The sequence below is a fragment of the Macaca nemestrina genome, chromosome 4 (assembly GCF_043159975.1).
Source record: "Macaca nemestrina isolate mMacNem1 chromosome 4, mMacNem.hap1, whole genome shotgun sequence".
Classification (NCBI taxonomy): Eukaryota; Metazoa; Chordata; class Mammalia; order Primates; family Cercopithecidae; genus Macaca; species Macaca nemestrina.
Window position 1 is genome coordinate 189359090 of NC_092128.1, and position 16769 is coordinate 189375858.

The 16769-nt window shown below is 43.0% G+C and overlaps 1 protein-coding gene and 1 non-coding gene across 10 annotated transcripts in view; both read left to right on the top strand.

The window, feature by feature from the left end:
• Positions 1 to 16769, top strand: part of LOC105472470 (disco interacting protein 2 homolog A) — a 109430-nt gene that overhangs the window by 54096 nt on the left and 38565 nt on the right. For all 9 annotated transcript variants that reach the window (XR_011622906.1, XR_011622905.1, XR_011622907.1 and 6 more), the window contains exons 7-9: positions 669 to 788; positions 2834 to 3031; positions 13583 to 13674. Coding sequence is in view for 6 of the 9 variants with exons in the window: in XM_011725711.3 (XP_011724013.1) it covers positions 669 to 788; positions 2834 to 3031; positions 13583 to 13674 (410 nt within the window). In the remaining 3 variants the exon portion in view is untranslated. The remainder of the gene's footprint in view (positions 1 to 668; positions 789 to 2833; positions 3032 to 13582; positions 13675 to 16769) is intronic.
• Positions 9764 to 9868, top strand: LOC112425069 (U6 spliceosomal RNA). Its single transcript, XR_003016068.1, has one exon. It is a non-coding gene; the product is annotated as a U6 spliceosomal RNA (small nuclear RNA).

Here is a 16769-nt window from a genome sequence, read left to right on the forward strand (position 1 = left end):
CACCCACCTTGGCCTCCCAAAGTGCTGGAATTACAGGGCCATGGCTTCTTAACATTACCATGGAATAGTTGTGACCTCATAAACTTCCTGAAAGGGTCTTGGATGCCCCAGGGGTCCCTGGACCATTTAAAAAACTGCTAGTTTAGGCTGGGCGTGGTGGCTCATGCCTGTAATCCCAGCGCTTTGGGAGGCCGAGGCAGGTGGATCACAAGGTCAAGAGATTGAGACCATCCTGGCCAACATGGTGAAACCCTGTTGCTACTAAAAATACAAAAATTAGCGAGCATGGTGGTGCACACCTGTAGACCCAGCTACTCGGGAGGCTGAGGCAGGAGAATAGCTGTAACCTGGGAGGCGGAGATTGCTGTGAGCTGAGATCACACCACTGCACTCTAGCCTGGCAACAGTAAGACTCTGTCTAAAGCAAAAAAACAAAAACAAAAACAAACTGCTAGGTTAGAACAAGTCCTGTTTCCTGGAAGGCATTCAATAAGTGTTTTCTAAATGAATGAATTCCAAAATGACTGTCCAGTGGGGCCCACACTTGGACGGATTTGTAAGCTCTGATGCATCGTGTGGCTTGTTCTTGGGCCTTAACACCTGTGTCCACTTCTCCAGAGGTTGTGATGTGTCCTGGCCTCAGTGCTCCTCTGTCTTTCCCGTGACAGGTGTCCCTGTGAACAGCAGAGTGTCCTCCAAAATCCAGCAGCTTCTTAACACCCTGAAGAGGCCAAAGCGCCCTCCATTGAAGGAGTTCTTTGTGGATGATTTTGAGGAATTGTTGGAAGGTAAGAGTTGTCCAACTTTGAGCTTTTGTGTTTGTATGAAAAGGGTGGCCATGAAGTTGAGAAACAGGGCAAATGTATATTATACAGGGTTATTGCTATATATATTCTGTTTCCAGACTCAGTGGTCACTGTGTATAATGGTAAATTTAGAATCACATGACTGCTTCCTTTATTTGAGCAGGTAGAAAATTTACTGCTCATATTCAAGTGACTTAGCATTTTGTAAAAATACTTCTAAGGTTTTATTTAACTTACATTATTTAAATTTTTAATTTAAACTTTAACTCTGAAATACTCATCTTGTGGTTTTAAAGTGTTCAATTTTCAGCATAGATTTGGCTGCTTTTCAGAATTTTAGCCTCATATATGAATGAAATACATATTTAGAAAGAAAGAATATACATATATTTTTTAAAAAGAAAACTAGCAAGAAGCAGAAACCAGAAATGAAGCTAGTACAAGCGTGTGAGTGTGTTGTTAGAGCCCCGGGACCCCCATGCTGGTCCCACTCTCAGACCTTGGCCATTTGTACAGTGTCACTGCTGGCAGCAGACCAGCCCAGGGTCTCCTCCACACCCCAGGATTAGACAAAGGTTTTAGGAGATTATTTCCCCTTTGTAATCAGATAGTGTGTATTAGTCAGGGTTCTCTAGAGGGACAGAACTAATAGGATAGATGTATATATATAAAGGGAGGTGTATTAAGGCATATTGACTCACACCATCACAAGGTGAGGTCCCACAATAAGCCGTCTGCAAGCTGAGAGCAAGGAAGCCAGTCTGAGTCCCAAAGCTGAAGAACTTGGAGTCCAGTGTTCGAGGGCAGGAAGCATCCAGCACAGGAGAAAGGTGTAGGCTGGGAGGCTAAGCCAGTCTAGTCTTCCCACATTCTTCTGCCTGCTTTTGTTCTGGCCACACTGGCAGCTGATTAGATTGTGCCCACCCAGATTGAGGGTGGATCCGCCTTTCCCAGTCCGCTGACTCAAATGTTAATCTCCTTTGGCAACACCCTCACAGACACACCCAGGAAGAATACTCTGCATACGTCAGTCCCATCAGGTTGACATCAGTATTAGCCATCACGCAGTGCCTTTCAAATTCAGAGTTTGTTGGTGTGAATGCATCTTAGAGCAGTGTTTCTTACCACTTGGGCAAATTTTGGTTATACAGCTCCTGGAAGAAGATTAAAGTAATTCTTTTTAAAGTAAAAAACAAGATTAAAGTAATCTTTTTCCAGGAGCTATATAATCAAATAATCCTTTTTTTTTTTTTTTTTTTTTAGAGACAGAATCTTGCTCTGTCACCTAGGCTGGAGTGCAGTGGTACGATCTCAGCTCACTGCAAGCTCCACCTCCTGAGTTCACGCCATTCTCCTGCCTCAGCCTCCCGAGTAGCTGGGACTACAGGCGTCCACCACCACGCCTGGCTAATTTTTCTTTTTTTAAGTAGAGACGGGGTTTCACCATATTGGCCAGGATGGTCTCGATCTCCTGACCTCATGATCCACACGCCTCAGCCTCCGAAAGTGCTGGGGTTACAGGCATGAGCCACCACGCCCAGCCTATAATCATTTAATCTTTTATGTGTTTTTCTTTGAACATGGTGATAGTTGTTTGGATCCCTAGGCTGACGTGGTGGTTCTGCTTGCTTTCCTCCTGTCTGAGTGGGCCACCAGGTCCTGTCCCCAGGCTACGGATACCTGGCTGTTCACTGCTGTGGTGCCGGGGGTAGTAGAGGTGACACAGACCTGTCCAGAGGTTGGGAAAGTGGGAACCACTCCAAGGTCACCTTTGTCTGTGAGGCTGTGGTCACCAGGATGGTGGGTTGTTTTTAACTTTATTTCACAACCATCATCATCCATGACTAAAGCTCCTGTAATCCTTTGGTTAGTTGTCAGTGATTGTGATGCAAAGATCTAAACAAATTATTGTAAGCTTTTTTATAGTTGGGATTAAAAAACAGTATTATAAACTATGAATGCTTAAAAAGAGAATGTGTTCATGGTGCTCTGAATTGCTGATTTTAAAATTTTGATTTTGCTTGTAGTTCAGCAACCAGATCCAAATCAGCCGAAGCCTGAGGGAAGCGAGACGAGCGTGCTGAGGGGGGAGCCTCTCACTGCAGGTGTCCCCCGACCACCGTCACTGTTGGCCACCTTGCAGCGCTGGGGCACAGCACAGCCCAAATCCCCCTGTCTGACTGCCTTGGATACGACTGGGAAAGCCACCTACACTCTCACCTATGGCAAGTGTTAACAGAAAGCGCTTGTGCTTGTGAGTTAGCTGTGGAATGTCACACACGTATCACAGCATAGACATACAGCTTGACAAATATTCCTGAGAAACCAGCACAGCTGGCAGATCAGTAGAACATTGACCTATATCAACTACCCATTCCTCCAGAGGGCCCCACTTACTGATGCGTGGTGACTGCCATTGCTCTGGGCTCGAGTGTTTGGAGCGTTCTATGTATGCATTCTGACCCATGTAGTTTAGTTTCGTCTTGTTTTCAACTTTGTGTAAGGGGAATCATGCAGTATGTATTTTTGTGTATGTGGCATCTTTTGGTTCCATACTATATTTTCTTTTGTAACACAAATAGTAAGCATGTCTATAGCCTGATGAATCCACAGAGTGGACGTGGTCCTATCATCAGCACTCCAAGCAGAAGTGTTGCTAGGTTCAGAGCCCCTCACGCCCCCACACATGAAGGGTAACTGCTGTCCTGACTGCGCACACTGTTGGCTTTCCCTGCTTTTAAACAGGTGTTCTTTAGTTTATTCTCATCGAAGGGTATTATTTTATCGTGTGAATATACTGGAACTTATTTACACACTGCCAAGTAGATGGACATTTGTGTCGTTTCCACTTTGGGGCTATTGTATATAGTGCGGTTAGGAGCATGTTTATGTGAGTCTCTTGGTGAGAATATGTAGGCGTTTGTGCCAGGTATAAATGCAGAAGTAGAATTGTTCAGCATTAGGACATACTGCTGAGCAGTTTTCCACAGGCAGTGCAGCAGTTTTCACTCCCACAGCCAGTGAGTACATGAGGAGTTCCAGTTACTCTTTTCTCACCAGCTTGTGATATTGTTTATTTCGTTACAGTCTTTGTTATAGGTGTGTTGTAGCACAGGCTAATTTGCATTTGCCTGGTGACAAATTATTTTCATATGCTTATTGATTGGCATTGCATTGAATCTCTAGTTCAATTTGAATAGAATTAATGTTTTATAGGTTGAGAACATCCCAAATATGAAAATCCAAAATCCAAAATGCTCTAAAATCTGAAACTGCTTGAAGCTGACATGATGTTCAAAGAAAAAGGTCATTGAAACATTTTAGATTTCTGATTTTTGGACTTGTGATGTGATGCTCAACTGGGAAGTAAATATAATGCAAATATTCCAAAGCCTAAAAAAATTTGAAATCCCAACACTTCTGATCTCAAGCATTTCAGATAAGGGATACTCAACCTGTATTACAATTATGGAATCTTCCGGTTTATGACTATGGAATGTTTTCCCCTTTTTAAAGGCCTGCTTTAATTTCTCTCAGTGATGTTTTCATACTTTGGAATACAGAAGTCTTGAGCATCTTTTATTAGATTTATTCCTATTACAAGTGCTATAATTTTTCATTTTCTCTACTGATTTGTTGCTTATATATATAAGTGCAATCTATATTATTATTATTTTAAAATGATGACTTTGTGCCAGGCGCGGTGGCTCACGCCTGTAATCCCAGGACTTTGGGAGGCTGAGGCAGGCGGATCACGAGGTCAGGAGACCAAGACCACCCTAGCTAACATGGTGAAACCCCGTCTCTACTAAAAAAAAGTACAAAAATTAGCCGGGCGTGGTGGCGGGCGCGTGTAGTCCCAGCTACTCGGGAGGCTGAGGCAGGAGAATGGTGTGAACCCGGGAGGTGGAGCTTGCAGTGAGCTGAGATCGAACCACTGCACTCCAGCCTGGACGACAGAGCAAGACTCCGTCTCAAAATAAATAAATAAATAAAATAAATAAAAATAAAAAATGATGACTTTGTATCCAGTGATCTCACTGAGTTAGCTTATTAGTTCTTCGTTTACTCATAATTAGTTGTTTGTCTATATATCTTTTGTATTATCTGTCTACAAAAATCACATTATTGGTGAACAATGATAGTGTTATTTTGTCCTTTCCAATACTTATACTTTTATTCTTTTTTTTTTTTGCTTTTTTGCACAAGCTAGAACCTCCAGTACAGTGTGAAATAGAACAATGTTGAAGAGTGGGCATTCTTGCCTGTTTTTCCATCTGAGGAAAAGCCTGTGGTAATTAAGTATGATGTTTTCTGTAGTTTTGTTTGCTTGTTTGTTGGTAGAAACTCTGTCAGATTAAGACGGTTCTCTTCTCCTTGTTTGTTAGAAGTTGTTATCATGAGTTGGGACTGAATTTTGTCAAATGCTTTCTCTGCTGCTAGCAAGATGATCATATGGTTTTTCTCCTTCATTAATTTGGTGAATTATTTTGATTAATTTTCTAATGTAAAGCAGCCCTTCATTTGTAGAATAAATCCCACTTGGCTTTAATATTTTACCCTTTTAGCTATACACCCAGGTTTGATTTGCCAATAAGTTGTTTAGGATTTTTACATCTGTTTTCATTAGAAAAATTGTTCTGTAATTCTTTAAGAAAGGCGCTCATTGCCAGGCTTTGATGAGTATGGCTAGCTCACAACCTCCAACTGTTAAATCAGCGTTCAAATCTAGGTCATGCTATTGGCAGGGCAGTCCCTGGCCGATGGCCAAGTAAGGCAGTGGGACTAGGGCCTACTTTCTGTTAGCATGGACTTTCCTTATAAACAGCACTGGACTTGTGGAGACCGTCAGTTCTACATTGTGGCTTGACAGCTCCTCCTGCCCAGTCTTGCTACCTGTCTTTTGCTGTCACAGATTTGTATTCTCTAGGAATCCTTTTGACTGCCTGAGCCTGTCTCAGCGTCTGCTTTGCGAAGAACCCAGCCTGTGACACGCTTCTTTTTTTTTTTTTTTAACGTTCTCCTTGGCTTGTAGTTTGTCTGCATTTATATACAGAGTGTAAGATATCACTACCATTGTGTTTATTTTTTTTTTTTTGAGACAAGGTTGTGCCCGGTCACCCAGGCTAGAGTGCAGGGACGTGAGCTCGGCTCACTGCAAACTCCACCCCCCAGGCTCAGGCGATCCTTCCACCTCAGCCTCCCTAGTATCTGGGACCACAGGCACACACCATCATGCTCGGGTACTTTTTTGTATTTTTAGTATAGTCGAGGTCTCGCCGTGTGGCCTGGGCTGGTCTCAAACTCCTGAGCTCCAGCAGTCTGCCTGCCTCAGCCTCCCAGAGTGCTGGGATTACAGGCGTGAGCTCCCATGCCCGGCCCATTGTTTTTTGTTTGTTTGTGTTTTTAATCAGTCGTACATTTCTATTCTTTTACTATGTACATTCCTTCCTGCGATTCTATATTTTCCTGGGTAATCATTTCCTTCTGGCCTGTGGAACTTCCTGTATGTTCATTATACTGTAGGTTTGCTGGCAACTTCATTTTTTAAGGTAATATTTCGTGGTTATTTATCTTCTTTCAGTAGTGCAAAGGTATGGTTACTGGCTTTTGAGAAGATGCCAGACCGTTGTTACTCTCTTGACAGTAATGTGTATGGCTACTTAAAAAAATGTTCTTTTTCTTTGAATTGCAGCCATCTTACTATGACATATTTAGAGGTGATGTTCTTTGAACATTTCCTGTGATGTTCTTTGAAATTTTCAAGATGTCCACAGGGCTTCTTGAATCTGTAGAATGGTGTCTTCTATCTGTTTGAGAAAAATTATAGCCATCTTCTCTTCCTGTATTGCTTCTTCCTTATTTTTTTCTTCTCTCCTTCTGGGACTCCAGTTACACTTATACTTTTTTCACACATGCAAAGAGCTGTGTATTCCCCTACAACTGCCATTAGCTACCTCCAAAGTATATTTCCTACCTGGTTACTATACTAAAGCTCTCTCAGAATGTGAAGTCAAAACCGTCACATAACACAGTGCTGTACAACAGAGCAGAGCCTTAGATTTTGAGATTTTAAATTTTAAATTTCTGGGATTTCATGAGGAAAACAGAGGTTCTTCCCAAAATGGGGTCTGTGGTGCCTCCTCTGTTTCCCCCAAGGAGTCCCAGGCTGTTAAACCTTGAGTATCTGCTTTTAAGCTGACTTTTAACCATAGTGCTCTTTTATTTTTTTATTTTTTTAATTAGTTAATTTTTTTTTTTTTTTCGAGATGGAGTTTTGCTCTTGTTGCCCAGGCTGGAGTGCAGTAGCGCGATCTCAGCTCGCCACAACCTCTGTCTCCCTGGTTCAAGCGATTCTCCTGCCTCAGCCTCCCGAGTAGCTGGGGTTACATGCATGCACCACCATGCCCGGCTAATTTTGTATTTTTATTAGAGACGGGGTTTCTCCATGTTGATCAGGCTGGTCTCAAACTCCTGACCTCAGGTGATCCACCTGCCTCGGCCTCCCAAAGTGCTGAGATTGCAGGTATGAGCCACCACGCCCAGCATTTTTTTTTTTTAAATTTATTTTTTAATTTTTTTGAGGTGGAGTCTCACTCTGTCTCCCAGGCTGGAGTGCAGTGGCGTGATCTTGGCTCACTGCAACCTCCGCCTCCCAGGTTCAAGCAGTTCTCCTGCCTCAGCCTCCTGAGTAGCTAGGATTACAGGCGTGCACCTGGCTAATTTTTTGTTTTTCTTTGTATTTTTAGTAGAGATGGGGTTTCATCATGTTGGCTAGGCTGGTCTTGAACCCCTGACCTTGTGATCCACCCATGTGAGCTTCCCAAAGTGCTGGGATTACAGGCATGAACCACTGCACCCAGCCCATAGTGTTTTTTTTAAAAAAGTCCTTTTAAATCTCTTATTACCCAACTTCAGCCAGCATTTATGGCCAATATTTCTGAGTTTGGAACTTTACCAAAGGTAACCTCCTAGGTGAAAACAATAAACCTTAGCCAATAAGCTGTAGTATTGGGCACTTGGACTATTCCCAGAAGTCCAGAGCATCTAATTCTGAGCTTGCAAAGGTTTTTAACTGCTCGAGATAACCTTTAGAGCTAACTACAACACGAACCCTCAAATTGCTGTTCACTCGATGGTGGAAACCAAGAGAAAGTACCTCCATGTAGTTACAAGTCAACTCCCAAGGACATTTTTCAACATGTGGTCTCTGGGCAAGATGAAGGAGCAGACAGTTGCCCTGAGTAACAGAAAAGATGGAAAAGAGAAAGGGAGAAAAGCATTGCCTATAGCAGGATGGGAAAGGTGAGGAGCTCAGGGAGGCCAGAGAAAGACCCACCCATTGCAGCGACACTGAATCAAAAGTTCAGGTGGCCATTTGTCAGTAATGAAGGGCTCTTTTCCAGCAGTCCCATCAGCTCTGGAGTTTCCCCTTTTGGGGAGAAAAAATGCTCCCATGTTCCATGATCCTGTACATGCCTAACCTTGTCACCCAAAGCGGTCAGCAAAGAGTGCAAGGCAGATTAATCCAAAGAGAATAGTGGTTAACGTTCTGTAGTACCAGATCCATTCTTGGCCGAGAGGGACTTAACTGAAGGGGGGCCTCTAACCCCCTGTATCTTAGGAAGGACTGTAACCTTCCCAGGTTGGGCCTCGAACGCAGGTTTGTTCAAGTGCCCTTGCCTTTTATTAAGAGGGGCCTTTAACCCACTCTGTCTTAGGAGAAATTCTGACTCCCCTAAGTTGGGCCTCTAACCCAGTTCCATCCTTTACCCCGGTAAATGCACCCCACTTACCCAAAGTCGGCCATTTGGTGCTGTGGTCTTACTTCCTTCGGGTCGGGGGTCTCCTCAGTATTACCCCTTTGGAATTCACCAGGAAGATGTTACCAGAAAGGGATCCTGTTCAGACCCCAAGAGAGGCTTCTTGGACCTTGTGCAAGAAAGAATTCAGGGCAAGTCAATATAGTAAAGTGAAAGCAAGTTTATTAAGAAAGCAAAGGAATAAAAGAATGGCTACTCCCTAGGCAGAGCAGCTGCACGTTTTCTAATATAGGATCATTTATAGGAATTTTTTATATTATATTCTGGATACTAGCCCTTTGTCAGTAATACCTTTCAAGAGTTCTGTCCCACTTTGTGGCTGGCTTTCCACTAATGGTAGCTTAGTGAACAGAAGTTCTATCCATCTTCTTTTCTTGCATGATTTTTGCTTTTTGCTTTTTTGTTTTGTTTTGTTTGTTTTTTGAGACAGTGTCTCACTCTGTTGCACAGGCTGGAGTGCAGTGGCGTGATCTTGGTTCTCTGCAGCCTCTGCCTTCCAGATCAAGCGATTATTATGCCTCAGCCTCCCAAGTAGCTGGGACTACAGACGTACACCACCAGGCCCGGCTAATTTTTTGTATTTTTAGTAGAGTCAGGGTTTCACTGTGTTGACCAGGCTGGTCTTGAACTCCTGACCTCAGGTGATCCACCTGCCTTGGCCTCCCAAAGTGCTGGGATTACAGGCGTGAGCCGCCATGCCTGGCCCGATTTTTGCTTTTTGTGTTCTCCTTAAGTACTGTTTCCCTTGGCTGAGATCAAAACATTATTCCATTAATTTGGGAAAATGCTGTTGTTTTGCTGTTCACATTTCGGTCTGCCATTCACCTGGAATGCGTTTTTGTGAATGGTGTGGGACTGGGTTCCAGGGTTCATTGCTAAAGAAGGATAACCAGCTGTCCCGTTCTTATCTAAGGAGAAGACAGTCCTTGCCCCACTCCTCTGTGGTGGCACATGAGTCCTCAGTGAGTTGTCCACACACGGGTGGATCTGTTTTGCTGTTCTCTGTTTTATTTCATTGATTTGTATTCTATTCTTTGTGCCCATACCACACTCTCTTGATTGCCGTAGTTTTATAGTAAGTCTTGACATCTGTAGCGAAAGCCCGCCGTCTTGTTTTCTTCAAGAGCATCTTGCATGCTCACTGTGGCAGCACATACACTAAAACTGGAATGATGCAGAGAAGATGAGCATGGTATCTGTGCGAGAATGACACACATTTGTGAAGTGTTCCATGTTAAAAAAAAAAAAAAGAGTGTCTTAGCAATTCTTACCCTGTGCATTTCAGGATCCACTTTAGAATGAGCTTGTCAGGTGTCACAGTATACTTACTGAGATTATGAGCATTGCTTTGAATGAGTCTAAAGAGAATTAATGCCTTTTCATTATTATTGTTGTTATTATTATTATTTTGAGATGGAGTTTCGCTCTTATTGCCTGGGCTGGAGTGCAATGGTGTGATCTCAGCTCACTGCAACCTCCGCTTGCCAGGTTCGAGTGATTCTTCTGCCTCAGTCTCCTGAGTAGCTGGGATTACAGGCGCCTGCCACCACGCCCGGCTAATTTTTTGTATTTTTAGTAGAGATGGGGTTTCACCATGTTGGCCAGGGCTGGTCTCGAACTCCAGACCTCAGGTGATCCACCTGCCTAGTCCTTCCAAAGTGCTAGGATTACAGGCGTGAGCCACCGCACCCGACCACCTTTCCATTACTGAGTCTTCCAGCCCTTGGACATCTGTCCCTCCATTCAAATATTTTTTACTTTATCTCAGTAATGTGTAATTTTCTGTGGGGAGATTTTGCATATTTCTTGTGACAGTCTCAGGTACTTAGTGTGTATGTGTTTTAATTTTGCGGTGGATACTTTCATCAAAAATTTTTATTTACTTTTTTTTTTTTTTTGAGACAGAGTTTTGCTTTGTTGTCCAGGCTGGAGTGCAGTGGCACGATCTTGGCTCACAGCAACCTCCGCCTCCTGGCTTCAAGCAATTCTCATGCCTCAGCCTCCTGAGTAGCTGGGATTACAAGTGTCTACCTCCACACCCTCCTGATTTTTTGTATTTTAGTAGAGACGGGGTTTCACCATCTCACCCAGGCTGGTCTTGAACTCCTGAGCTCAGGCAATCTGCCCATCTTAGCCTCCCAAAGTGCTAGGATTACAGGTGTGAGCCACTGCGCCCGGCCTATTTACTCTTTATTGCTAGTATGTAGAAATCAAATTGTGTTTTTATGTTGATATATTTGGCAGCCTTGCTGAATTCAGTTATGGAAGATTCATAAACTACATCATCATGTCATCTGCAAATAATGGTAGTTACATTTCCAGTTGTTCAGCTTTTTCTCCCCTTTTGCATGGGCTAAGCCTTTCAGTAAAATGCTGAAAACAGACATCCTTAGCTTACTTCTCTCAGAGGGGAAGCTTTCAATATCCAACCATCATGGTATTTCCTACTGGATTTCTGAAGATGCTCCTTTTCACACTAAGGCAGTATATTTCCTTTTCTGAGTTTAAGAAGGATTTCAAAAATCATTTAAAATCATTTTAAAATCATGAATGATTTAAATTGCTTTTATTTTCTTCCATCTATTGATATGATTGTTTTATTTTTCACCTTTATTTTGTTAATATGGCAAATTATGTTGATTTTCTGTTGAACCTCTTTACATTCCTGGGATAAAACTGACTTGGTCATGATGCATTATTCTTTTTATGTACAGCTGGATTCAGTTTGAAATTCTTTATGCATTACAATTATTAACACCTTAAATTGACTTTTTAAAATAGGCTAAAACAGTGGTTTGAGTTGAGTTTTGTCTTTGTTTGTTTGAGAGGGAGTCTCACTCTCGCCCAGGCTAGAGGACAGTGGCACGGTCTTGTCTCACTGCAACCTCTGCCTCCTGGGTTCAAGCAGTTCTCCTGCCTCGGCCTCCTGAGTAGTTGGGATTACAGCATGTGCCACCACTCCCAGATAATTTTTTGTATTTTTAGTAGAGATGGGGTTTCACCGTGTTGACCAGTCTGGTCTCGAACTCCTGACCTCAGATGATCCACCCACCTCGGCCTCCCAAAGTGCTGGGATTAAAGGCATGAGTCACCGTGCCTGGCCTAGTATTTTTTTTTTCCTCGTTCATTTCTCAGGTCCCCCAGTTCACTTACTTCATAGTGTTGCACCTGAGCTTCATCTTATTACACGGGAAATTGAGCGCTCACTTGCAGGGCATGGCTGCTCAACCTGCTTGCAGTTGTACTGCAGGGACTTGAAGGGCTCAATAATGACTTTGTGTTGCTTCTTTGATAGGCTGCTTGGTGGGGGTGTGTTAAGGCTTCTGCAGGTGTGGGGCTTAGACTCATATTTCTCAGTCTTCCTGTCCCATGGTCACCCCTGCCTCGTGTCATCCTTTCCCGACACCCCCCGTCCTCTAGGCTTTTCCTTTCTCTGGTGTCCTGTCTTCCTCAGTGAAGCTCTCCCCTATTGAGTGCTTATGAACATAGCAGCTGTGCCAGGAGGGTGTGTGATGGGAAGGGCCTCGGAGTAAGAGCTGGTTCTCCCCTATTGAGTGCTTGTGAACGTAGCAGCTGTGCCAGGAGGGTGTGTGATGGGAAGGACCTCGGAGTAAGAGCTGGTTCCTGGGCCCTGTGGCTGGTGTGAAGTCCCGATGGCTTTCCAAGTAAAGAATGGATGGCATTGATACCCGGATCACCTTTGGATCTGCTGCTTTTGTTTATATTGTCTCTTGATTTTTGGTCAGGGGAACTTCTCTTTGGGGATGCCTAGTATTTTAACATCTTAAATTTAACGTATTAAATTGGGAATTTAACATGTTAAAATAAAGATATGACCCATTTTGGCCGGGCGCGGTGGCTCAAGCCTGCAATCCCAGCACTTTGGGAGGCCGAGACGGGCGGATCACGAGGTCAGGAGATCGAGACCATCCTAGCTAACACAGTGAAACCCCGTCTCTACTAAAAAATACAAAAAAATAGCCAGGCGAGGTGGCGGGCGCCTGTAATCCCAACTACTCGGGAGGCTGAGGCAGGAGAATGGCGCAAACCCGGGAGGCGGAGCTTGCAGTGAGCTGAGATCCGGCCACTGCACTCCAGCCTGGGCCACAGCGCCAGACTGCGTCTCAGAAAGAAAAAAAAAAAAAAAAAAAAAAAGATATGACCCATTTCATGAATTGTTGTGAAGATTAAATGAATTATGTACTACTCTTACAAATGATGTAATTGAGGGATATTTAATGTCATGAAAATCCATTTACACTGCAGTATTAATTGGAAAAGTAGGGTGAAGTATCTCATTTCTTGAAAATTATGCAGACATGTATACGTGCTTATATGTGTATAGTCGTATATGTGTGCACACATATGTACATATACATATGTATACCAAATACTGACTTTTTTCTGCTGGCTTTTTTTTTTTCTTTTTTTAAATAGTGTCTCTGTTGCCCAGGCTGGCTCTCATTACAACCTCCACCTCCCAAGTTCAAGCAGTTCTTGTGCCTCAGCCTCCCGAGTAGCTGGGATTACAGGCGCATGCCACCACGCTGAGCTAATTTTTTGTATTTTTAGCAGAGAGGGGGTTTTACCATGTTGGCCAGGCTGGTCTCAAACATCTGGCCTCAAGTGATCTGCCTGCCTCGTCCTCCCAAAGTACTGCGATTACAGGTGTGAGTCATTGCACTTGGCCTCTGCTGGCTCTTCTGTAGTCCAAATTTTCTATAATAAAATCCTGTTTTGTTTTTGTATTAAGAAAAATAAATCTGTAAGTTATTTTTAAGAGCCAACAATGATGTTCCTTACAACATTGTGCAGAATAGTTGTTAGATGGAAACCACCTAAATTTCCACTAATGGGATAATGGTATGTTATGGGGTATTTTGGTTTCTACATTAAATGTTAATTATTTGTTTCTTAACTTTCACATTGCTTAGTGTTTTTATTTTGTTTTAGGTAAACTTTGGAGTCGGAGTTTAAAACTAGCTTATACTCTACTTAATAAACTGACAAGTAAGAACGAACCTCTGCTTAAACCTGGAGACAGAGTAAGTAACTAGAATGTCACTTTGTTGGAATGAGCAAAAGCAGAGACTTCGATAATCTGTTTCATTGAAATTAGTGTTCCATCATTTAGTTAGAATTACAGCATTAATAAAAGGGATTTAAAATCAGCAGTGAATGCTGGACGCGGTGGCTCATGCCTATAATCTTAGCACTTAGGGAGGCCGAGGTGAGCGGATTGCCTGAGCTCAGGAGTTTGAGACCAGCCTGGGTAACATGGCAAAACCCTGTCTCTATTAAAAATACAAACAATTAGCTGGGCATCGTGGTGCGTGCCTGTAATCCCAGCTACCTGGGAGACTGAGGCATGAGAATCGCTTGCACCTGGGTGGTGGAGGTTGCGGTGAGCCAAGATCTTGCCACTGCACTCCAGCCTGGCGACAGAGTGAGAGTCCGTCTCAAAACAAACGACAACAAAAAAAATCAGCAGTGAAAAATATGGCAAAGTGGCCGGGTGCGGTGGTTCAAGCCTGTAATCCCAGCACTTTGGGAGGCTGAGACGGGCGGATCACGAGGTCAGGAGATCGAGACCATCCTGGCTAACATGGTGAAACCCCGTCTCTACTACAAAATACAAAAAAACTAGCCGGGTGAGGTGGCGGGTGCCTGTAGTCCCAGCTACTCGGGAGGCTGAGGCAGGAGAATGGCGTGAACCCGGGAGGCGGAGCTTGCAGTGAGCTGAGATCCGGCCACTGCACTCCAGCCTGGGCGACAGAGCAAGACTCCGTCTCAAAAAAAAAAAAAAAAGAAAAAAAGAAAAATATGGCAAAGTTTGTGATGTAGAGTAAAGCAACATTCTTTTCCTGCACTCATTGTTTGTCCAGTGTTTCTTCATCTTCTTTTCTGTTTGACTTCATATATGTTAATATTAAAAATGTTAGATTCCAGAGCTTAGAATTTATGAATTAAAATCTAAAGTTCTGAAACCTTGCTATGAAACTCTGTATTTTTATCTCCTTCCCTATTCTATGTGTCCAGGTAACCTCCTTGTACCTATCTGCCAAAATGGGATGCTAGAGGCTTATTCTCTTGTGCTACACTGCCCTATATGGCTTTTGGGGCTATTTAAATTAGCAAAAATTAAATAAAATAAAAAATACAGTTTCTCAGTTGCACAAGCCACATCTCAGGGGCTCAGTGGGACTGTGGCTCGTAACTACAGTATTTATAGCTCAGAGGTAGAACATTTCCGTCATCATAGGAAGTTCTTTGGGGCAGTACTGCTGTCGGGAAGCTGGCCCGGACCCGAGGACCTCTGGTACACTGGAAAGTCCAGGGTGGAAAACAGCTGAGAACATGGTGAAAATCAATACACCAGTGAAATCCCGTAGTGAAAAGGTCACCTGTGTCAGATCACCCAACAAGTGAACTGCAGGTTAACAAGCTGGCAGACGGTTCCAAGTAACTCTTTCAGTGCCTAACTCTTGTATGTGAACTATTAGCCAAGGACTTTTAAGAAGGAAATGTCAGTATGAGAGAAAATACCAAAAGACAAAGAAAAGGAAAGACGGGAGGGAGTGAGAAAGAGAGAGACAAGAAAAGTAAGGAAGGAAGGAAAGAGGAAGCAAACTTGAAGGAAAGCTAGATATAGAAAACAATGTTTCTAAAAAGTGAATATTAATATTCTTGGAAATCAGATGAAGATGTTTCATAAGTCAAGAAAAGGATGCCAGTAGGAAAGAGAGATGGAGAGTTTAGTAAAATAGGACAAAAAGACTCGATCAAGAAGACTCAACACGTGACTGATAACTGGAGTCCAGAAAGAGAAAGGAGAACAGAAAGTGAAACATTTTAAATGAATATAGTAATTCAGGACAATATCTCAGACCTGGAGAGTGTAACTATTCAAGGATACACACCAAACACATGCCCATAATATTGCATAATACTGGGGTACAGAAAAGAATCCCAGAGCATTCAGGGGAAAAGTAGGATGTACACAAAGGATCAGCAATGACAGTGGCTTTTGGGATTTCTCATTGGTAAAACTGGAAGAGAGTGGAGTGATGCTTCAAAAATTCAGAGGGAATACAATTTTTAACTTACAATTCTATTCCCAGAGATTCAACAGATTTGAGAATGGTATAGCCATTTTCAGACATGCAGGACTCAGAAACGTTTGGCTCACGAGCACTTTCTTGGCGAGTTCTTAGAAGATGTCCCTCAGCCACATGAGTGAGTAGGGTGCAAGCAGGGGGACCACAGTGGATATCCCCAGGACGATCACTGGCAGCAGTCCAGGGAGCAGCACAGCCACCATCAGGAGAACCAAGACCCCAGGGTGGGGTGGAGTCCTCAGCACCCACCATCAGGAGAACTGGGACCCCACGGTGGGATGGAGTCCTCAGCACCCACCATCAGGAGAACTGAGACCCCAGGGTGGGATGGAGTCCTCAGCAGCAGGGGACATTCACGGCTCTCCTGAGTGGGTGGTTATTTGGAAAATGATACTGAAGGGTATTTGACCCATCTGAGGGAATATTTTAAAACAAATTAGCTAGAGAATACACAGAAAGCAACACAAGTAGAAAGAAAAGAAAGGAAATGTGTACTTGGCTATAAAAATGTAAACAGTTTAAGAATAATACTTTATGATATGTTGTGCTCATAGATGAGATTTTATGTAACGCTTTAGAATGAATTTAAGGATCACTAATTTTCTTGAAAAGCTTTCTTACAAGGATAAAGACTTTCAGATGCTTTCTTGACTTACAAGAGAATCTCCGTGGTTAGGTGAATCATAATAAAATTGACAAGGTCACAGTGATTGAGTTGAAGAAACTGGTGGCAAATTCTGCCTCCTATAATATTACACTTTATAAAAGTGAACAGAGCTCTTCGTAACAAATTCTGTAAAAATATACTTTCCCTACCAAACATCTAGTCTCAAGGTTATAGGTTACAGTTCTGGGCAACCACTATTAAAACCAAATTTTGAAGGAGAACCTTGCCCTTTTCAACAAACAAACTTGTTAGAAACTAAATTTCCAAACCTCAAGTACAGAATATAGATACGGCTTAAATTTTGTCTTACAAAGTGAACGCTTACTGGTTATTCATTGTTGTGTGTTCTCAAAGG